This window comes from Anomaloglossus baeobatrachus, chromosome 6, assembly GCF_048569485.1.
Source record: "Anomaloglossus baeobatrachus isolate aAnoBae1 chromosome 6, aAnoBae1.hap1, whole genome shotgun sequence".
Taxonomy (NCBI): domain Eukaryota; kingdom Metazoa; phylum Chordata; class Amphibia; order Anura; family Aromobatidae; genus Anomaloglossus; species Anomaloglossus baeobatrachus.
Window position 1 is genome coordinate 348,449,481 of NC_134358.1, and position 24,476 is coordinate 348,473,956.

The 24,476-nt window shown below is 43.0% G+C and overlaps 1 protein-coding gene across 12 annotated transcripts in view; it reads left to right on the forward strand.

Moving 5' to 3' along the window:
* The window catches only part of RECK (reversion inducing cysteine rich protein with kazal motifs), a 1,668,523-nt gene that overhangs the window by 205,206 nt on the left and 1,438,841 nt on the right, over positions 1 to 24,476 (forward strand). For all 12 annotated transcript variants that reach the window (XR_012724346.1, XR_012724347.1, XM_075314993.1 and 9 more), the window contains exon 6: positions 7,701 to 7,748. Coding sequence is in view for 10 of the 12 variants with exons in the window: in XM_075314993.1 (XP_075171108.1) it covers positions 7,701 to 7,748 (48 nt within the window). In the remaining 2 variants the exon portion in view is untranslated. The remainder of the gene's footprint in view (positions 1 to 7,700; positions 7,749 to 24,476) is intronic.

Below are 24,476 nucleotides of genomic sequence, written 5' to 3' on the forward strand. Positions count from 1 at the left end.
AACAAGCTTGTCTGGTATGTTACGTTTTTGTAAAATTTTGCTAATTTCATCATCACGGCGCTCTGTCGTATTGTGTGTTATAGGGGGTCTTAGTTTCATTAGATCCTGTTTAGGGACTAGATACATCTTCTCGGTATGTTCAAATTCTTTACTACAGATAAGAAATCTGTGGAGAGAAAAGCGCATATAGGGTCTTACCCCAGTATATAAGGGGTGGGAGGAGGGTGAAACTACTCACCAGATGTCGTTGTGAGAGTCACAACAACTGTATTCGCATGTAGAATCTGATCCAAGGCTGCAGCCACCCAATTGGCAGATAACAGAGAGCAAAAGAGAAGGGTGTTTGATACTGCGCCAAAGGATCACAGGAACAGATGTTTAGATTAATGCATCTTTATTTCATCCAGGTCTACGCGTTTCCGGAGCCACTGCCCCCTTCCTCAGGACCGTCAGGAAAGACAAAACATCAAATCTGTCCTGGTGGACACCAGCATGCAGATAAATAGACAAGATAACATCATGACACCACCCCTTCTTGAAAAAAAGGGGTGGGAGGAAACAGTAAAAAAAAAAAAAAAAAAAAAAAATGTCCATGCTGATGTACTAAATGTATCTTTACAAATAAAATTAAACCATGACTGGTATCACATAATGACATTTGCGATTATGTGATACCAGTCATGGTTTAATTTTATTTGTAAAGATACATTTAGTACATCAGCATGGACATTTTTTTTTTTTTTTACTGTTTCCTCCCACCCCTTTTTTTCAAGAAGGGGTGGTGTCATGATGTTATCTTGTCTATTTATCTGCATGCTGGTGTCCACCAGGACAGATTTGATGTTTTGTCTTTCCTGACGGTCCTGAGGAAGGGGGCAGTGGCTCCGGAAACGCGTAGACCTGGATGAAATAAAGATGCATTAATCTAAACATCTGTTCCTGTGATCCTTTGGCGCAGTATCAAACACCCTTCTCTTTTGCTCTCCAAATTCTTTACTAGTGAGCAGACTTGTTATTATAGGAATTGCAAAGCCTAAAAGAAGACCTATAAACCTGCCAGTCTGGTTTTGTAGACACTTTTTTTTTTATCACTTAAGGTTCTTATAGCTTTTCGCCACTTCTGTAGTATATTTTTTGCCGCTCTTTCAGAGGCATCTGGCTTTTTAAGATGTTTAAAGCAATCTCCCCTATGGCAGTAATTAAATCAGTGCTTGCATTGTGCAAAATAGTTTTTCTGACGGTAGGGCTTTTCTTCACCAGCGTTTTTAAGATATCTGAGAGAATCCATCGTAACTGAGCGCCATAACTTTGTCACCATTTTCTCACCATTATAACTTTTTCTGACAGTTCATTTGCCGCTCCACTTCAGGTGTTCTATTTTTTTGCACCAAGGGTCACTTTTTCCACATTTTTATGTGAGACACCCACATTCTGCCGACTACGCCAAATGTAACATAGCCAGGGGCGGTAGTTGTGGGTAAGTGCTACAGTCTTCAATCCATCCCGACACGCTACAGACACGGGGAATTGAGTGGATGGTGGAGTGGGTGTAGAGGTTGTACCTGATTGCAGCGGGACGTCTTGGCTATCATCTGGCCTTTCTGTATCTCATTCACACTGTGCAATGTCACATTTAGCATCAATAGAGATAAGTCCACAACGGTTGAAAACTTCAAATGCTTTACTGAACATCCATTTTAAACATTCTCTTGAGTCAAGACAAACTAAATGTTTTGTAAATGGAGGCTCTTATTTCGGTCTCCTTGTTGTATATTGCCTGTGGTGCAGAAGCCCAGAGCAATCATCCACGTTTTACTGATCAATGCTTAAGCTAGAAATGTTGGGCCAGGCCTTGTTCCAGGTCCTGTATCATGCAGCCATGCTACTCCATTATACTAATTGTACTCTGGGCAAATGATGCCGCTGTGCTGGTGTTTGGCCATAATTTTTTAAAATGTGGAGACTCCAAGTTTGGCCTACTTGTGTGTTGCCTGTAGTTGCAGGGGTCTCAGAGCACCAGACCTAAACGTCTCACTAATGCACCTCTTGCTAATCTATGTTTAATGTGGAAATACTGGGCCAGGAACACCACACCTATTCCCCTTGTCATCACGACTTTAGTAAATCCTACTCATGTTTGATGTACCTTTCCGCTCTTTTTACCAGCAGTTTCACGACCATAGGCCCACACCTGTGAAATTAATAATTAGTCTTTATTTAATGCAATGTCTATTTTTGGCAGAAGCACGAAATTATCAATTACCATTTATATGCTGAAATGTCTATTTGTACCTAGTGATGAGCAAGTGTAATTGTTACTATTCGCTACTCGCACGAATAGCACGGTATTCAGGGTATTTGTTATATTGCGAGTTTTTGTGTACTCGCCTCGATATATTCGGATATCCTGCCCAGCCGTTTTGGCACCTGCTTTGCAGCCACTAAACATGCTGGGCTTGTTAACCATTCACAGTAAAGCCGCAGCCATCTTGGTTGTGGGATTACTGTGACTGGCTGGCTGCGCAGTTGCAAAGGGTCTATAAAAGCCCTTTTGTCGCCATTTTGCGCACATTGCAGCCGGAGCCAGTGTTGTATGAGTATAGGGATAGAATGACCAGCTGCTAGGGAGAGTGTAAACCTATCAATAACACAAAAAGCCCTTTTCGGGGCTACGTGCATGGACAGATTTTGGTGCAGGGACAAAGTTTAACCCCTTCACGACCGGCCGATTTTGTACTTTCCGTTTTTATTTTCGCCATTCTTCTTTCGAGTGACTTAACTTTCGAGAGACGTAAGAAAGCCACTTTGAGGAATCTGATTTACGGTCTCCAGAGGTAGAGGCTGATGATGATGAGACACAGTTGACATCAGGTCAGCTTACAATCTCAAGTGGGAAGGAGGATGAGATGGAAGACGAGGTGGTCGATGATGAGTCCACTGATCCGACCTGGACTGTTGTCATGCATAGCCAGCACAGCAACACAGAGGAAGATGGAAATGTAGCACCAACACTGGCACCAAGGGATAGTGGTTTGCCAAGAGTGAGAACTGGGTCAGCTGTTCCAAAGATCACCGCCACTGTGGCCCAAGTCAGGGCAAGGGGGTGTTTAGAAGGTTTTTTTTTTTTTTAAAGTCCTTCAGAGAAAAACATTGTAATCTGTAGCATCTGCCATATCAAGTTGAGCAAAGTTCAGGGCAAAGGCAACCTGAGCACCACCAGTATGCAGAACCACATGGCAATCAAGTACCCCAGTAGGTGGGCAGAACACCAGGGTACCAAATTTGTGTCTGTGGGTCAAACCACGGCCATGTCGCCTGTGGTACGTCCTTCACAATCTGCAGTCCAGGAAGCAGGCACTCATACATCCTGCCCACAAGATGTGATTTCACAGACACCGCAAAGATCAACTACATACACTTCCTTGTCTCAGCAAAGCGTTCAGTTGTCTGATCTTGGAATTTAAGCATAAATACCCAACTACGCACCCACAGGCACAAAACCTAAACTCGCACATTGCCAAATTGCTAGCCATAGAGATGTTGCCATTTAGGCTTGTGGGAACACAGTGTTTCCGTGATCTCTTGCCTGTGGCTGCCCTACGATAGTGTTCCCAGCCACCACTATTTTGCCCATTGTTCTATCCCCACATTACACACGCACGTGTTAAACAATCTCAAATGTGGTCTGACTTATGCCGTAACCTGGAAGGTCTACCTAACAACACACATGGACAAATTGTTGTAAACAGGGATGATACATATCTGTCATGGCACACTGGTTGAACCTGGTTGATGCTGAGACAGTCACAAACTGTAGCATCACACATCCTACCCACACCAAGAATAGAGGGCCCAAGTTTTACCAGCGTTTCCGCCTCATCATATGCTACTTCCTGTCTCCCCTCCTCCTCCCCGTCCTCATCCTCTGCTGAATTACCCCCACCATCACTGTCAAGCTGGGAGCTGTGCAGCAGTGCATCGGAAAAGTGGCAACACGCTCTACTGAAACTGATCTGTTTAGGTCACAAACCACACACTACAGCAGAACTGTGCCAAGGTATAAAAGAGCAGACCAATCAGTGGCTCTCCCAGTTGGACCTCCAACCTGGCGTATTAGTGCCCAGTTCCGCCATTCCTCTCCCGCTTTTGCTGGTCTTTCAGCGCTGCAAAAGCTCTTGAATTTGTCAAGTCACTGACTGATGTGCGACCTGCCCGCGCAGTGGAACTCTACATATCATATCTTGGTGAGGATTAGTGAGCAGCAGAGGGCTGTAGGTCAATACCATCTTCAACATGCCCGTTAGATTGAGAGTCAGCTACCACACATAACGATTTTCGAGTGGGTGTGATTTGCTGAAATTTGTGAGGTTCTTGAGAACTTTGAGTACTGCACTAAGCTCGTGAGCGGTAATCAGCCTATTATCAGTTTAACCATCCTGCTGGTGTGTCTGTTGAGACAATCACTACATAATCTCAGAGAGGAAGCTTTGAGTACCCAGCATGTGGCTATGGACCCAGATTTCCAACTGAGTTATGATACAACCCAGCCCCGCCAATATTCTGAGGCAACATTGGGTGATGATCAGGAGGGAGAGGACTTGTTTTTCTGTGGTACTGAGGGAACTCCAAATGCTACACAGGGGACTCTCATCCCCAGCTTCAAGTCTGTCCAGCATGGATAGGCTGGAAAGGAGGAGGAGGTGAGTCAGTGTGAGGTGAGGATGGGTATTGTTCTTCCTTGTTGGGACACAAAACATTTGCCTGTTTGCAGCTTGGCCGACATGGCACGGTTCATGAGTAAGTGTCTGTGGCAAGACTCTTTCGTGATACACATTTTAACCAACAATCTGTACTGGTTGGCCACCTTTCTGGACCCACGGTACAAGGAAACATTTCCTTCTCTCCTTTTGGAGTCACCAAAGGGTTTCACAATGGAATCCTTCAAGAGGCTTGTTGTAGATCAGTTGCTGTAAACATCATCCTCAGACAACGCTGGCGGCAGAGTTACCGGCTCTTTTGAACACCAAGAATTAATGGGGAGAGACTCGAACCTGGTCTCACATAGGTGGTGGGAAAATGTGCACCAATTTGGCCATTTAAATAAACCTGCACATCAGCAAGGGCTATCTGTGCCTGTAGCAATGCCAAGGAGAGAGAAGTTGAACAACATGGTCAAGGGGTATTTAAGGACTATACCTGTGTCCATTCTGACTCTTCAGTCCCCTTTAAGTATTGGGCGTCCAAGCTGATCTCAACCTCTGCTTATATGCCTTGGAGGTGCTGGCCTCCATGGCTGCTAGTGTGATGTCAGAGCGTGTTTTCAGTTCTGCTGGGGCAATAATCACTGATAGGTACAAACACCTCTCCACAGAAAATGCAGACAGGCTTACTCTGATTAAATTCAACAAGGACTGGATTTCTCCACAATTTTTAATTCCTCCAGATGAGAGAAAGCGAAACTAAATCACCCCAAAATGTTTATTTTGACTACTGCTGTTAACATCCACCCCTTCCCATATAAAGCCGTTTCCTTCCGGCGTCAACCATTACTCAAGCCATAGGGCTAATTTTTGTAAACACTAGGCACATTGTGCAGTGGTACTCCAGCCTAACTACTATTTGTCATTGGAGGCCCTTGTGATGGTGATTTCATGCGTCAACCATGACTCAGGCCATAGGGCTAAATTTGTAACCACTAAGCACATTGTGCACTGGACAATCCAGGATAGTAGTCCTACCAAACTAATATTTGTCATTGGAGACCCTTGTCATAAGTTGTCCCACATTGTGACTGAGATAGGGGATACATATTCAATAGAAATCTGTTAGTCACCCTAGCTGGAAAAAAAATTCCCTGGGTTATCCCACATTGTAGCTGAGATAGGAGATACATATTTGATAGCAATTTACAAATATTGTTGATGAACAACTACTGGCCCTTTTGAAAACTTGAATTGAGGGCCACAGAATGACATGGTGGAGGAGGAGGAGGAGGGCAAAGCTCACCGCCACAATGGGCACATTTTAAACTGCTATGAAATATGTATTCCACTATCTGAGTCTCAATGAGCGAGGGACCACTCAAATGTATAAGTAACAGCAAAAATTGGGTGTTACAGGACCACTTGAGGCCCCTCAGGTCAAAGATCAACATAACACGCATGTTGTAGCTGACCTTGTAAAGTGCTAGGGAATAGCTAACTAGAAATTATGAATGACCGAGAACTTCAAAATGTATGTCAGGGCCCTCCCAATTGTAAAAGTAAAGAAAAGCCAAAACACTACATGTGAACAAATGGTAAAAGGGATATTTTTTTATTCTCAAATTTATTTGCCTTATATACAAGTGATTCGGCAGAAAAAACTGTTTCTTAACCTTTTTGGCCTTTAAATGCAATTTAGGTTAGGTTTGGTAGGTGTTCTTGTGCATCTGTAAAAGTGGCTTAATACTGTGATATCCTCATTCCGAGAAACCATATATGAGTCAGAAATGCAAGCACGCATATTCTCCAGGCTCTCCCCATTCAGTTTCATCACTTTCCCATCCATTTCAGCCTTTTCCTCAGGCCCCCAGACCTCTTTGTTGGGTCCAGGAGAAAATTACTCGCATTTCCCATGGACTTGCATTGTACTCGCTATTCGTAATGACTGTGCGAGTATTACAAAGTACTCGTTACAAGTGTAGTGATTACAAATATTACGGTACTCGCTCATCTCTTCTTGAGGCAAAAGATTTATCAGCCAGTATTTATATGCTGAAATGTCTATTTGCGCCAGGAGCAGAGAGTTATCAAATAGTATTTATTTCCAGAAATAAATGTGCAGCAGCACCCTGCCCAATCTATTGCTACAGATTGGGGAGGGTACTACTGCATATTTATCACTGGAAATAAATACTAACTGATAACTCTGTGCTCCTAACACAAATAGACATTTCAGCATATAATTACTGATTGCTAATTCTGTGCTCCTGCCAAACAGACATGCAGTGTTAGTCTCAAATTGCGCCATCTTAAATTGCGCCAACGTCGCATGTCTGATATTTGCACAGAGTCATGTGACTTGGGCAGCCAATGACACAAGTCCTTGTGTCTGAATGTTGTGAATGGTTTCTGCGCCCTGATTGCCTGCTGGTACATCCAAAAAGATAGTTAAGAAAAAGCAGTCTGCCACTCTTCTGACCTCTCCCCACCCCCTTTTCTCATCAAACACCTCCCCTTGGTCATCATACTGCACCGCTATCCTAGCCTAAAGTCATAATGTAGAAGAAAAGCGCTAGTGCAAACGTGACCGGTTACTGAACAAAGGCCAAAGTTTGTCGATTTTGAGAAAAGTGTTCGGTAATCTGAACCTGAATCCGAATGGGCAAGACTCGTGCCGAATTTGAGATTTGCAAACTTTTTCAAACAGGTTTGCTCATCTCTAGTTAAGTGGTTAAAAGTATGTTTTTCTCTGAAATGTTGCAACATTAAACATACATGTTCGTAAGCCTGGAAAACATATTTAAATTGGATGTTTGTCTATAATATGTGTTTTACTTGTAAAAACTGTTCAGATACATTGCAAAAACATTGTATTGACAGTTGAGGATAAATGTGCGACTGTCTGTAAACAATATTCAAAAGTATGTTTTTCTTATTAGATTTGTACATTTTATTACATTGATCAATACAATATTTTATTTTCTCATTCTTATTTAGGCATCTTCCACAAATGACATTTTAAAAAGCTGCAGGAAGGAATATGAGGTAAGACCTTAAAATTCTAACAATCAGAAGCATCTGCTTTTGCCCAAGATAGAGCAGCATCTCAAAAACTCTTAGATACCTTTCCCATTTTCTGGTCTGGATTAGTGATGGGCAGTCCCGCTGAGACCCGGGAATGGTGGAACGGTCCAACTGAGTTTATAAAAAAAAAAAAAAAACAGTTCCGGCCTGGAATTGACCCATGGATATCTACCCGGATGCCCAGAATCCAGCGCTTTAAAATGGTGGTAGAAAGTATAAGGAGATTAGAGCAAGCGCGTTACACTTGCCAGTCATTTGTGCGGCTATAACGCTACTTCCGGGACTGCTTATTATCCTTCATACATACTTGTATGTGGCGCCCCTCAATATATCAGGATGCCACAGGGAACTGCATCCTGTCAGTCAGGGTGCAGGGTCCAACCCCCCATGGCTCCAGGTTCCCAACACCGGTGTCACTAACATCCACACTACAAATCCCAACCACACCTCACACCATGATCTGTACAGACACACCAGTGGGTTGGTCAAGTTGGAGCACGGCCGCCCACCTAGGGGTCAGGTAGACTTGTGGGAGGGGAGACAGGGTTGTTGAGAGTTAGCCCTCAAAGAGTGAGCAGCTGGGGGGTTGAAGGGAGGCGACAGGTCGGGTCGCAGATGGTGGTCCAGGACCACAGGAGTCGGGGACCAGTATCACGAACACTGGACAGGAGTGTAACGGACGCAGTCTAGGAGGACTGTCTGCACCAGAAAGCCCAATTACCTTACCGGTACCGAGCACAGCAGGGTTACAGGACCCTAGATCAGGGAAGAGCTGCAGGCGCCTTGATAATTAACCTGTGGAGGATAGTCTCTTTATGAACTTTCCCCAAGAGCTCAGAGATTGAAGGCATCAGCACAATGCGGGGACAGGGTTCTCCAAAGCACACAACCCACTAAAATCCCAAGTGCCAGCCATCAAGATCATAGCTGCCGTACACACGGGTAGCGGGGCCCCGAAAGCTTCAAGCCGAGGGGCTACAAAAGTCAATCAATTTGTGCACGAAGGCAGGGCTCCGGACTTACCAAGTGACAACGGTGCGAGCGGGACCTGGACAGGCTCCCCCCGCAGAAACTGCGGTGCCTAGAGACTTTCGTTTACCATCTGTGTGAGTGTCTGCTCATTCCAACTAATCCAGCACCAAGACTACTGCAGTGAGTAACCTAAACCCTGAACCCTGCTTTCCCAAGGCCAAGCCACCCGATCACCATACCTCCTTCCCCCCACTATTCAGAGCCATCCCTAACTGCGGAGGGACTGACACCTTGCTGCCCCCACACCATCAGCCCCGGTACTCCTATTGGCAGCGGCTGTACTCCCCTTACCGCAACCCGCAGGTGGCGTCACAAACATTTATCCCCTGTAAATACCCCCTTTACATTCGAGTGGCTGCAAGCCCCCGGGTCCGGAGACCCTCGAGCCACAATAACCCCAGATCTGAGCAGTTCGACAGCAGCCGGGGCGGCACACATATACACTGCTTCCCCCTCCCACTGGCATTCCCAGAGTCTGATTGGTTGCAGTCAGACACGCCCCCACCTTATGTGACATGTCTGACTGCAACCAATCACAGACATTGTGTGCTTGTCTATAGTGTAAAAATAAATAAATTGGCGTAGGGTCCCCTATATTATAATACTTAGCACAGGTAAAACATGCGACTACAGACTGCAGCTCCGAGCTGTGTGCATATCTTGGTTGTGTATCAAAATAAGAGGGACTATATGTGGATTTTTGTTTTTTTTACATAAGTCATTTAAAAAATCGGTGTGCGGTCCACCCCCAATTTTGATACCCAGCCATGATAAAGCCGACAGCTGTGTGCTGGTATTCTCAGGTTTGGGAGGACCCATGGTTATTGTGCCCCCCAGCCTATAAATATGAGCCTGTAGCTGCCCAGGATTGTTGCACCCATTATATCCGACAATTCCAGAACTTTACCTGGCTCATCCCTGGTGCGGTGGCAATTGGGGTATTAAGGTGTTAATGACAGCTCACAGCTGTCACTAAACCTGAGATAGATTAGAAATGGGAGGCATCTATGAGACCCCCATTACTAATCTGTAAGTGAAAAAAAATAAATCACAAAACACAGAAAAAATCCTTTATTTGAAATAACACAAAAAACAAACTTTTTCTCCCCTTTACTAACCCCCAAAACACCCAGTTCTGACGTTAGTCACACAAGGTCACACAACGATTCCAGCCCTGCTACATTACTGAATGCATAGTGCGCGGGCACAGCACATGACCGCACGCTGTGGACTTCAAGTAGAAACTGAGCCACAACGATGAGCAGGGACGTCACTCGGTTTATTTGCAATCACAGCTGGAGATTCCCACTGTGGTCTACCTGTGACCGTAAATTACCTCTTTAAACTCAGTGACCTCACCTCAAGACAAAACAATCACTGATCTCTGGGAGACCACCATATTAAGTGGCCCTTTTAGTCAATATATAACTCTTGACGAGTTTAAAGATATGACAAGGGATCCCAGAATCCTACTCCACACTGATGAGGGGCAATACCCCGAAACAGCGGTCTGTGGATGGATACCTGGCCTTGGTATTTCCCTTGTCATATTTTTAAACTTGTCAAGAGTTGGATATTGACTAAAAGGGCCACTTAATATGGTGGTTATGGTGGTTTCCTAAAAACAGCCACTCCTTGGTTAGGTCCTTCCCGGAGGTATATCTGGCTATTTTCCATGTCGAGACTCCTAACAGAGGCTCCACGGACCTTTTTGATTTGTCTTACTTTGATACACAGCCAAGAAAACTCGCATGGCTGGGGGCTGCAACCAGTAGCCGTATGCTTTATCTTTGCTGGATATCATAATATGGGGGGACCATACACCAATTTATTTTACACCAATCTAGATGCAGACAGCGCCTGTGATTGGTTGCAGTCAGACAGGCTGTCACACAGACTAGGGACGCTGTCTGATTTCAACCATCAGAGACGCTGGGCGTGCAGGTGGTGGAGAAAACAGTGCATATGCATTAAGCTAATGAGCAGCCTCGGAAGTGGAGTGAGTGGACCTGAAAGCCAAGTTACAGCCACGTGGGGACTGATGAGTATAAAGTGCATGCTTATTTTTATCATCTTTCTTTTCTTTTTTTTTTTCATGGTGAATCTGGATCGTTGTTCTTGTGAACCCGCACAGATACAGACTTTTACAATCCGTGTCTACCCATCACTAGTTTTGAGCATAGTAGAAGTAAACAAGGCACTCCCAAGTTTGGCTGCCACGTGTGTTTATTCAATGTGCATAACAGAACATTTTTGGTCCAACATGGACCTTCCTCAATAGCACTGTATACAAAAATAAAAAAATCGCTAAATTTATAGAATTGACAAAACTAAAATAATAATGTATACAATACAGATGAATTCTCAATAAACAGTGACAAAATTGTGAAAAAGATTATTTCTTATAAAATAGACAACACTTGCTACACAGAAAAAATGTAGTTTAAATATTAATAAATCTTAAAAAGGGAAAAGAGAAAGCAAAAGAGGAAAAAGGGGGTAAAGGAGAAGAAAGAGAAAACGGGGAAGCAGAAAAGGTGAGAAATAAGTTGAAAGGAACAGGAATGATGAAAATGATTATGTGGAATGATAGGTGTTTAAATTATTAATATGAACTGTATGTTGTAATGAAAGTCAGAAAAAATAATGAAGTGGTAATGGAGAATATAGTATAATTGGTTAGAAATATTTAGGGCAGAAAGAGAATAAAGGAGTATGGCAGAAATACTGAAAACAAGTGAATGCTGTGTGTATCGGCATCAGTAATGTAGAAGTAGATATATGGAATACCGTATTTTTTGGACTATAAGACGCACCAGACCATACGACGCACCCTGGTTTTAGAGGGGGAAAATAGGAAAATAAAATTTTAAGCAAAAAATGTGGTCATGACACATTGTTATGGGGCGAGTATCTGCTGCTGACACTGTTATGGGGGTAATGTCTCCAAATTCTCTACTAAGGTACCCCAGCCTGGTAATGATCCTCCTGCCTTGTATCTATCTATCTATCTATCTATCTATCTATCTATCTATCTATCTATCTATCTATCTATCTATCCTATCTATCTATCTATCATCCTGCTATATACTGCCATCCATCCTGCAATATACCCCCAATCTGCTATATACTGCCATCCATCCTGCTATATACCCCCAACCTGCTATATACTGCCATCCAATGCTGCTATATACCCCCAACCTGCTATATACTGCCATCCATCCTGCTATATACCCCCAACCTGCTATATACTGCCATCCATCCTGCTTTATACCCCCAACCTGCTATAAAAACCAAAAGTTTGGACACACCTCATCTCTAGAACAACTGTTAAGAGGAGTCTTTGTGCAGCAGGCCTTTATGGTAAAAATAGCTGCTAGGAAACCACTGCTAAGGACGGGCAACAAGCAGAAGAGATTTGTTTGGGCTAAAGAACACAAGGAATGGATTAGACTAGTGGAAATCTGTGCTTTGGTCTGATGAGTCCAAATTTGAGATCTTTGGATCCAATCACCGTGTCTTTGTAGAAAAGGTGAACGGATGGTCTCTACATGGCTGGTTACCACCGTGAAGCATGTAGGAGGAGGTGTGATGGTGTGGGGGTGCTTTGCTGGTGACACTGTTGGGGATTTATTGAAAATTAAATGCATACAGAACCAGCATGGCTACCACAGCATCTTGCAGCGGCATGCTATTCCATCCGGTTTGCGTTTAGTTGCACCGTCATTTATTTTTCAACAAGACAATACCCCAAACACACCTCCAGGCTGTGTAAGGGCTATTTGACTAAGAAGGAGAGTGATAGGGTGCTACGCCAGATGACCTGGTCTCCACAATCACCAGACCTGAACCCAATCGAGATGGTTTGGGGTGATCTGGACCGCAGAGTGAAGGCAAAAGGGCCAACAAGTGCTAAGCATCTCTGGGAACTCCTTTAAGACTGTTAGAAAACCATTTCCGGTGACTACCTCTTGAAGCTCATCAAGAGAATTGCAAGAGTTTGCAATGCAGTAATCAAAGCAAAAGGTGGCTACTTTGAAGAACCTAAAATATAAGACATATTTTCAGTTATTTCACACTTTAGGTATTTCATTCCACATGTGTTAATTCATAGTTTTGATGCCTTCAATGTGAATCTACAATTTTCAGAGTCCTGAAAATAAAGAAAACTCTTTGAATGAGGTGTGTCCAAACTGTTGGTCTGTACTGAATGTAATATGGAAATATAAGGATGCTATGTGTATGTAGGCATCAGAAAAGTAAAAAATGGGTCTATGGAGTAATTTGATGTGGTGACAATCATGAATCATGTATATATGTGTATAACCGAATTCATATGTGAAAATGGCTTAAATTGATATATAGAAGGGATTAGGTGTGGTGAAGTGACAGTCAAAGAAACATGAGAACTGAAAGGGAAAGGAGAAAAAAATGAGAAAATGTTTGAGGCAGAAAAATGATGGGACATAAACTGAGGAAATATCAGCAGTGAACATAAGGGTTAAGAGCGCTAGTATGCTTACCATAAGTAAAGTGAAAGCCAGCGTGGGATGACAAGTGCGGTATCCACCGCCGCATGGGGGCCGCCATGACAGTGGCCGGAGATCCCGGAAATAAATAGGCGTGTTGGAGGACAGGGAAGGTGCCGGAGACGGATGTCAGGCCGCGCATGCGTGATCTATACAATGATCATGCCGTGGTTAGATGATAAGTCGGCTGCACTGAGCATGCGTGCGGTCCTCCATATGGATGTATTATGCAGATACGGTACCAGAGACTAATGTAAGACTGAGCATAGGTTGGTTTAAGACAGCCGTGTCATGATAGAAATGACTATAGACACTGATCAGGCGTGAGGTTCTTTGTGCAGACAAAGGCTTGCAAAGGGATCCAGGTAATTGTGTAGAGGCTGCATTATAACGGCCTGTGACTTGAAGGTGGCGGTTCTCCAAGGTACAAAGTTGAAAGTAATCGGAATCACAAGAGAGGATCAATATCTTTTCTAGAAAAAAAGGAGAATATAGATTAGGAAATGATCATATACAAAATCGCATTATAACATCAATGGAGCTCACAGAAAAAACTGAAGTTCATATTCCCGATTTAAACCTCTGGGGGCCAAAGTCCTGAGTTCATGAATCCAGTATGCCTCTTTCTTTTTAAGGAGTTTGACAACACCGCCACCCCTTCTGGGGGTGTCAATGTGATCAACCACGTGAAACTTAAGTTGTGAAATTGAATGTTGTGCACTCTTAAAACTGTACGGGATAGGTAAAAGGAGATTTTCACATCTGATAGTGGACTTGTGTTTGGATATGCGGTCACCTATATGTTGGGTGGTCTCACCCACATATAGGAGGCCGCAGGGACACTTAATGATATAAATTACATTCATGGATTTACAAGTGAAGTAATTCTGTATGGGATATCTTTGGCCAGTGTGTGGATTGTAAAAAGTCACCTTTTTGAACATTATTGCATTGGGGACAGATTAAGCAAGGAAAAGTGCCAAATTTAGGTGTGCCTACAAATCTTTGTTTTGGGATTTTCAGAATAGCACCCACATCTGCCCTGATGAGTTTATCTTTTATATTGGGTGGTCTCTTGTGACATGGTAGAAACGGGACTTTAAACTCAGGAACGTTGGGGTAACCCTGTGTCAAAATGTGCCAATTTCTCCGAATTATACTATGAATTTTGATTGAAAAAGGGTGGATTGTATGGGGAAAAGGAATCCTTTTCTCGTTTTGCTTGATAGTATTTTTGGTATGATCCTGACTACTGTCTAATAAAGATGAGGGATAACCCCTAGCAGAAAACTTATTCTGCATTTCTTGTAGTCTTAACTGTAAGACATCATGATCGGATACTATCCGCTTGACTCTTTGGAATTGGGATATGGGTATGGATTTCTTGATGGACATAGGATGATGACTGGAGAAGTGGAGTAATGTTTTTTTGTCAGTGACCTTAGTAAAAAGGTCTGTGGATAAGTTACCCTCAATGTCCTTTAAGGCCAGTGGTGTCCAAAAAATTGATTTTGTGTAGATCCTGTTGCAGGGTAAAATGTAGACCTGGCCATGCCGTATTGATTTGATCAAAGAATCCATGAAGGGCTCCAACAGGCTCCTCCCATATGCAAAAAACATCATCTATATATCGTTTCCATACAGGACAGAAACGTTGAAATAATACATTCAAGTATATAACTTCATCCTCGAATTTAGCCATATAGGTATTTGCGTATGGAGGGCTACGTTAGAGCCCATCGCAGTCCCCTGTGTCTGGAGATAGTAGTTGTCCCCAAAGAAAAAAAAATTCTCTTTTCAATACCAGTGATAATAGATCAAGACATAGTTCAACCACAGACTGGTCAAAATGATGTTGCTTAAGTAAGTCTCCAACTGCAGAGATACCAGCATCATGAGGGATGCTGGTGTACAGACTAGTCACATCCATCGTGACAAGTAGTGCCTCTTTATTGATTTGTCCTAGTCCTCTAACAATTTGTATGAATGCACCCGTGTCAAAGAGGAAAGATTTAGTGGTTTTAATTACAGGTGTTAAGATCTTTTCTAGAAAGATCGATAAGGGAGATAGAACAGAGTCAGAACCCGCCACGATTGGTCTCCCGGGTGGGTTGTCCAATCATTTATGGACTTTGGGAAACACATATAAAATAGGGGTAATAGGGTTGGATTTAGTGAGGAATTCTGATGTTTTGGAGTCAATTGTACCCTAATGTAGGTAATGTGTGAGAACCTCCTTAATTTTTTGGGTTAAAGATGTTAAAGGGTTACAAATCAATTTCTTATATACCTGGTTGTCAGTAAGTTGTAGATCAATTTCAATGATGTAATCAACCTTGTTCATAATCTCGACTGCTCCACCCTTATCGGCTGGTCTTAAAACAAGGTCCCTATTATCGGATAGACAGTTCAATGCTTGTCTATCCGATTGGGAAAGGTTGTAGTGAAAATGAATCTTGCCCAGATTAATATCATTCCGAAGTTGTTGGAAATCAGACTTAATAAAATTAATGAATGCTTCAATGGCTGAAGTGGCAACAGGTGGGCGATAATTACTCTTGAGTTTCAAGAGCAAATCGAAAATTGAAATGACTGATTGTTTAACAGGTATAGTAGTGGAAAAAGGCTTATCTTCTAGATGAGTCTTGATCCTTAAGGTTCTGAAGAACCGTTGTAAGTCCATATCTAGCTCAAACGTATTGAGTTTAGAGGTAGGACAAAAAAATAAGCCCTTTTGCAGAACCGCCAACTGTGTAGTACTGAGTACTTTAGAGGATAAGTTTATCACTAGAGATTCTTTACCTGTGATCGGGTTGTTCTGGGGTTGTCGATTCCTCCTACACTGTCCTCCACGTCTTGTTTTTTTCTTCTTCCAATGTGACCGCCTCTTTGACCTAAAAAAGGAACAAAATTGCTCATGGACGGGCCCCTGTGCTCGCTGTCTGTACTGGAGTTTGAGTACTATGATAGTGAGCGTCTGGACTGATAGCGGAATCTTGTGGTGGAATAATTGTCCTGCCATCTGTAGACTCTCCCCTGGGTATAGTTGTCTGTGTCTCGAATTAATTTACTGCGTTTTCTGTTTTCAAGGTCCTTCCTATGTTGCTCCAAATTACTCTGTATTTTGTTTTAAATTATTAAATTCTTCACCCGTGGCACTCGCTGTCTCCAACTGAACTTCGATGTTACTTATACGTTCTTTGGTGTCTTTAATGTCCCTCTGCAGATAGTCGACCGTCAACGTCATAAGATCCAAGGAGCATTTGTTTAAAATATGCTCACATTTTTCTTGTATTCAGCGTTCTCACTGAAGATAGCGGGACGCAGAGAAACTCTGAGTCCCCGAGGTATCCTCTGAGCTTTCAAATACTCAGAGTTGCACAATGCAATTCAAAATGAATGAGGTGCTGAGATTCTTTTTCAAAATTCTTTTTTTCCTTTTACCTCTTTTGGAGAGAGCAATAGAAAATCGCCTGGGATGGTGGTTTGAGAAATAATATTGGACGTTTCCTCGGTATTGTGCGAAAAGGTGTTTGACATACTTGCTAGGAGTGCTCATTCAATGGTACTGCAAATAACAAGAAGTGAATGGCACTTCCTCCGTACAGATGTTAAGCGCGCTTTACACGCTATGATATCGCTAGCAATTGCTAGCGATATTGTACGCAAAAGAACCCGCCTCCGTCGTGCATACGATTTCGTGTGATCGCTGCCGCAGCGAACATTATCGCTACGACAGCGTCACACGCACTTACCTGGTCGTCGTTGTCGCTGTAACTGCCGAACAATCCCTCCCTCAAGGGGGAGGGACGTTCGGCATCACAGCGACGTCACTAAGCGGCCGGCCAATCAAAGCGGAACGACCTCTCCATGGTGAACGATTTTCACCATTTTTGAGGTCGCTTAAGGTCGCTGGGAAGTGTCACACGCTGCGATATCGTTAATGACGCCGGATGTGCGTCACTAACAACGTGACCCCGACGATAAAACATTGACGATATCGTAGCGTGTAAGGCCCCCTTTAGTAAGAGTTGGGGTGCGCCTCAGGTTCCAAGGCCTTAGATAAGCAGAAGTAAACCAAGCACTCCCAAGTTTGGCTGCAGCGTGTGTTTATTCAATGTGCATAACAGAAGGTTTTCGGCCAAACATGGACCTTCCTCAATAGCACTGTATACAAAAATAACAACAAATCGCTAAATATTTACACCTGTACAGAGGAAGTGCCATATACTTCTTGTTATTAATTTTGAGCATAAGCCGAAACAGAGGCGTTTCTTTATTGACTCATCAGTGTTAAGGCTCAGTGTACTGTTCATCCTTCAATACCTATTGGCTATGCAGCACACATGAAAGAAGCATGCAAGAACATGGAACTGTTGTTGAAACACATCAAGTATAGCAAATACAACTGGAACATGTGGAGATTTAAAAGCACTGGCACTGCTGCTTATATTGCAGTTCGGATATACCCAGTACTGCTGTTCCATTTGTAAATGGGTCAGCTGTGCTAAGGAGTAACATTACAGTAGAAGGAAGAGGCTAAACCATAACCAGTTGACTCCCGGGCAGAAAAATGTTGCACATAAAGCATGTTTGGACCCAGCAATGATAGTTCTGCCTCCATTACACATAAAACTCGGGCACATGAAAAGTTTTGTTAAAACTGAACAAGGTAGCAAAAGGTTTTTGTTATTTGAGACAAATTTTTCGAAGAATAACCAATAATAAGATTAAGGAAGGCATTTTCATTGATCCACAAATCCGTCACATCATGAATGACAAGTACAGAATGGGTAATAATATTTTGAATGTTTTGGCTCCATATATCACCGTCCACTACATCTTGTGTGTGAGACCACCTTTGTTTTCTCTATCTTTTACATAAATTTAACTTGCAACTATTTAGTGGTAGTGGAAAAATCTTTTTCTTCATGTAAACTTCAAATTATAAACTGTTCTCACATTTCCTAATAGCTCAATGTGTTACTTGGTTGATTCTCAAGTGAAAGATCACTGGTTCAAAATGTGGAGCAGCCATGAAGAAGATTTCACAAGAAAAGAGAAACCGCATCATCCAGCTCAGTGATAACAATCTTTCGATCAAGAAAATTGCCAAACTGCATTATATGAATGCCATTACAGTTGGAAGAACACAAATGAAGGCTATGTGCGTACGTTGCGTTTTTTTCAGTGCAGAAAAAAACGCACACTCTGGCAGAGGGGACAATTGTAAACAATGCGTTTTGAAAAAATTGCATCAAACGCATGCATTTTTCATGCGTTTTCCATGCGTTTTCTTCAGGTGCGTTTTTGACCACATGATCCAGTGACAGTGCCTACAGTACATCCAGTACACAGTGCCAGCCTTCCTGCAGAGATGTGAGTGTTGTCCATGGGAGAACGCAGCTGCCCATGCCCACGATTTGGGTTCAGGCTGCTGTGGACTTTAGCTCTATTCTACCTGCAGAGAACACTTTCATCTCCGCAGCATAAATTGACATGCTGAGGCTCAGGAAGCCGCGCCACAGGTCAGTTTTTGCTGCAGAGAAAAGAAGCACAGTGGGCACGGGATTTCCAAAAATCCTTCCATTGTGCTTCTACTGCAAAACGCAGCGTTATGGACGCAGGGAAAACACTCTGCGCCCCAAACTCTGCAAACCCTGATTGTGGGCACACAGCCAGAAATGCGTCAATGGATGTCAAACATATATATAACGTCCCACCCGCCTGCATATTCTAAGCCTTTTTATGTGGCACTAAAGGGTGCCTATCCTTGTATTTAGCCCAAAAAAAAATTAAAATTAAAATAAATGACATGGGGTCCCCCCTATTTTTGATAGCCAGTTAGGGTAAAGCAGACAGCTGTAGCCTGCAAACCACAGCTGACAGCTTCATCTTGTCTGGTGATCAATTTGGAGGGCTCCCCAGGCTGGTTTTTTTAATTTATTTATAAATAAATAATTAAAAAAAAAACACGTGGGGTCCCCCCAAATTAGATCACTAGCCAAGGTGAAGCTGACAGCTGGGGTCTGGTATTCTCAGGATGGGAAGAGCCATGGTTATTGGACTCTTCCCAGGCTAAAAATAGCAGGCCGCAGCTGCCCCAGAAGTGGCGGATCCATCAGATGTGCCAATCCTGGCGCTTCGCCCCAACTCATCCCGTTGCCATGGTGCGGTGGCAAAAGGGGTAATAAATGGGGTTGATACCAGATGTGTAATGTCACCTGGCATCAAGCCCAGCAATTAGTGATGTCACAGCGTCTATTTGATACCAGACATAACTAATTGACAATAGTAGCAAAAAAAATTGACAAAAAAAAAAATGTATTTGCAAAAACACTCCCCAACCATTCCCTCTTTCACCAATTTATTGAAAAGAAAAACAAAAAATCGGGTCCGCAGTAATCCATTTTTGACGTCCCTCATCGACTCTGGACCTTCTAGACTATGGGGGGCATGCTCAGGGAACGTGTCCCCCATTTTCTAGGAGTGCAGACCCTCCATTTGAGGAGAGTGGGTGCAAAGAATCTGCACCCACTCTCCCCGGGTCACAGCTGCAGTGTGCCGAGCAGCAGCGGCCAGCGCAGCTCACACTGAACACAGGAAGCTGTCAGCTGATCTGCGCATGTGACCGGCGTCTGCTGTGAAGGAGGGGGCCGCGGGGGATCAGCGCTGTGACAGGTACGGGGAACACCGGGGGTTATCGGAGGACATCGGGGGGGAATAGGGGGTGACCTGGCAGGGCCTGGGGAGCAGTTTTCTGTCGCATGTGTGATGGCACATGCGACAGAATCAGAGGAGTAGGGCGGCCGGTGCACTGCTGTGCGCGCGGCCATGTTGGTTTTTCGGGAGGGGATCAGGGGTCGGGGGGGGCACTTTGGCGACACCAGCTTTCCTGAACTTTGCCAGGAAGTGAGGTCAACAGGAAACCTCTTGACCTCACTTCCAGGTAAATGCCTGCGTTCTGTATGCCGATAAAGCATGCGGACCGCAACAAAAATGCAGCGAACTTGCGGTGTAGCTGCGTTCTGACCCACATCATTGATTTCAATGGGGGGGAGAACGCAGCTACAACGCATAAAAGAAGTGACATGCTGCTTTTTTTTCCGTACCGATTTTTGTCATCCAGAACGCTGCGTTTAGAAGCGCAGCGTGTTAATTGATTTTTCGGCTTTCTCATAGACTTTGCTTGGGAAGCTGATTTGGCACTGAAACGCTGCAGTTCTAAACACAGCGTTTCTGCGGGAAAAAACGCAACGTGCGCTCATAGCCGAAGTCCGTCGTTCATTCAAAAGCTAAACGCTGGGCATCCGTTCAAAATATTAGAGTTAACAAGTCTTCTCATCACAAGGTCCATCAGTTCTGCAGTGGAGATGGCTCATTTGCTTCAAAATTACATATATCATATCAAATATCAAAGACATCCATGAAAACACCATGAGACGCATGTTAAACAAGTGTGAAATGGTGAAAAAGCCTCAATTTTAATAAGAAGCATTGGGATAGAGTTTGCAAAAAAGTATGAAAAGTGGACAGTAGAAGATTGGAAACAAGTTATTTCTGCCAAAGAAGTGAAAGTCAATGGACTAGGCTCAGATGCGTTCAAATATGTAAATATAGGGTTGTCTGGAAGAAACAATGAGAAAAAGGGTTTAATAAATCGAGAAATTGAAGGAACTGTCAAGTTTGGTGGCGGAAGCCTGATTATATTGGGTTGTTTCGCAGCCAAAGGCATTGGATACTTGACCAGAATCGATGTGGTCTCAATAGCGAGCTACAAATGCACCTCAATAAATGTGGAATATCATCAAAGAGTTAATTTATTTCAGTACTTCAATACAAAAAGGGAAACATTCTTATATAGAGTCATTACAAACCGTGATAGATTTCAAGTTTTTATTTCTGTTAATGTTGATTATGGCTTGTAGCCAATGAAAACCCAAAAGTCATCTCATAAAATTAGGATAATTACCAAAAAAAACAAAAACCTGCAAAGGCTTACTAAGCATTTAAAATGGTCCCTTAGTCTGGTTCGGTAGGTCACACAATCATGGGGAAGACTGCTGACAGATGTCCAGAAGGTAGTCATTAACACAGTACACAAAGAGGGTAAGCCGCAAAAGGTCATTGCTAAAAAAGCTGGCTGTTTACAGAGTGCTATATCATAGTATATTAGTGGAAGTTTTGAGTGGAAGGAAAAAGTGTGGTAGAAAAAGGTGCACAAACAACTGGGATAACCGCAGCCTAAATAGGATTGTTAAGAAAAGGCCATTCAAAAATTTGGGGGAGATTCACAAGGAGTGGACTGCTGCTTGGAGTTAGTGGTTCAAGAGCAACCACACACACACGTATCCAGGACATGGGCTACAACTGTCACATTCCTTGTGTCAAACCACTCATTACCAATAGACAATGCCAGAAGCATCTTATCTGGGCCAAGGAGAAAAAGAGCTGGACTGTTGCTCAAAGGGTCAACATGTTGTTTTCAGATGAAAGTAGATTTTGCATTTAATTTAGAAATCTAGGTTCCAAATTCTGGAGAAAGAGTGGAAAGGCACACAATCCAAGTTGCTTGAGGTCTAGTGTGAAGTTTCCGCAATCGGTGATGATCTGCGGAGCTATGTCATCTGCTGGTGTAAGTCCACTGTGTTTTATCGAGACCAGTCAGTGCAGCCATCTACCAGGAAATTTTAGATCACTTCATGCTTCCCTCTGCCGACAAGCTTTTTGGACATGGAAATTTCATTTTCCAGTAGGACTTGCACCTGTCCCCACTGCCAAAATTACCAATACCTGGTTTAATAATCACAGTATCACAGTAATCAGTGCTTCATTGGCCAGCAAACTCACCTGACCTAAACCCCATAGAGAAGCTGTGGGGTATTTTCAAGAGGAAGATGAGACACCAGACCCAACAATGCAGATGAGCTGAAGGCTGCTATCAAAGCAACCTGGGGTTCCATAACACCTCAGCAGTGCCACAGGCTGATCACCTGCATGTCACGCCGCTTTGAACCAGTAATTTATGCATAAGGAGCCCCAACCAAGTATTGAGTGCGTTTACTGTCCATGCTTTTCAGTAGACAAACATTTTTGAGTTTAAAATCATTTTTTTCAGTTGGACTTATATAATATTCAAATTTTCGGAGATAATGACTTTTGAGTAGTGTTGAGCGGACCCGGATCGGCAAAATCCGGATCCGCACGGTTTGAGCGGCAGATCCGACCCGGACGCGGGATTCCGGGTGCACAATCCGGATCCGTTTTTTTTTTTTTTCTCTCTTTCTCTCTCTCTCTCTCTCTCCAGAGCGATGAAGCAGAGCTGACATGGCTCTCCCTGCTTCTAGCTGTGTAGAGTCTGTCTGTACAGAGCCATGAAGCAGAGCTAGCATTGCTGTCCCTGTGGACTACTTCGGGCTAAGAATTTTTTTTATAATAAAGATGGAGTCTCTAAATATTTTTAGTTTTATTTCTAATGAAAATATTTTTCTATGTGTTGTGTTTTTGTTTTTTTTTGCTGCTTACTAGAAATTCATGGTGGCCATGTCTAATTTGGTGTGACACCATTAATTTCGGACTTAGTACAATCTGAGAATGCAAAGCTGGTTAACCCCTAGTTAATAACCCCTTTACTACCCAGCGTGCCACCACTATCAGGGCCGCTAAACGAGACGGATAAAGGGCCTGGAAATGGCGCTAAGCAACAATGCGCCAATTCCAGGGGCGACTGCACGTTTCAGAGAAAACCAGCCCCCAGCTGCCTTGTTTTAGCTGACTGGCAATCAAAATATGGCGGGAGCCAACGCATTTTTTTTTTTTTTTTTTTTTTTTTTAAATAAAAAAAAAAAATGGGTTTCCTGTATTTTGATTGGCAGTCAAGGTAAAGTCAAGCAGATGGGGGTAGCAGCCCGTAGCCGTCCGCTTTATCTGCACTAAGAATCAAAAATACCCCGGAGCGCTACATCATTTAAATTTTATTTATTTTTGTACAACTATATATTGTGTTTATAAGTTTTTCTGATTTTTCTCTTTATAGGCATATTTTTGAGTAAATGTAAATTGTTGTTTCATTCTATAAACTACTATTTTCAGAAAATAAATACAAATTTTTTTGCTTGGAAATTCGAAGACATGTTGTCAGTAGTTTATAGAATAAAAGAACAATTTACAGTTCACTCAAAAATATACCTATAAAGAGAAAAATCAGAAAAACTGAATTTTGCAGTGATCTCAATTTTTTAACTGGTATCCTGTTCTTTATTTTCAATAAAAATAGATTAAACGAAAAAAAAAAATGATGTAGCACTCCGCTGTATTTTTGATTCACAGCAAAGATAAAGCGGACGGTACGGGCTCCCACCTCCATCTGCCTGGCTTCATTTTGGCTGGCAATCAAAATACAGGGAAACCAATTAATTTTTTTAAAATTATTTAAAATAAATGTAAAAAAAATGCGTGGGCTCTTGCTGAATTTTGTCGCCAGTCAGGTAAAACCAAGCAGCCAAGGGGCTGGGATTCTCCGCAGCCGCCCCTGGAAATGGCACATTGTTTCTTAGCGCTATTTCCAGGTGCTTTACCCGGCTTGTCCAGCAGCCATGATGGCGGTGGCACGCTTGGTAATAAAGGGGTTAATACCAGCTTTGTATTCTCAGATGCTACTAAATCCAAAATTCATGGTGTCACACCAAATTAGACATAACCACCATGAACTTATAGTAAACAGAAAAAAAATACACAACACATAGAAAATTTTTATTAGCATTAAAGCAAAACAAAATTTAGAGATTTCATTTTTATTATAAAAAAAATCCTTAGTCCGACGTAGTCCACAGGTAGAGAAATGTCAGCTCTGCTTCATCGCTCTGTAAAGATAAGCTTCTCTACAGAGCTAGAAGCAGAGAGAGCCATGTCAGCTCTGCTTAATCACTCTACAGAGAGCGAGAAGCAGGCTGACAGTGAGGGTATGATTCCACTTGCATCTCGCATTGCATTACCCTGCACGGCATGACGCTCTCCAGACAGGACCGCCTCAGCTGCATGGAAATACATGCAGCCGACCCGCTGCTGTCTGGAGATTGTGTGCCATTCCGGGTGATGTGATGCAAGACTCATAGTGACAGTCAGAGTT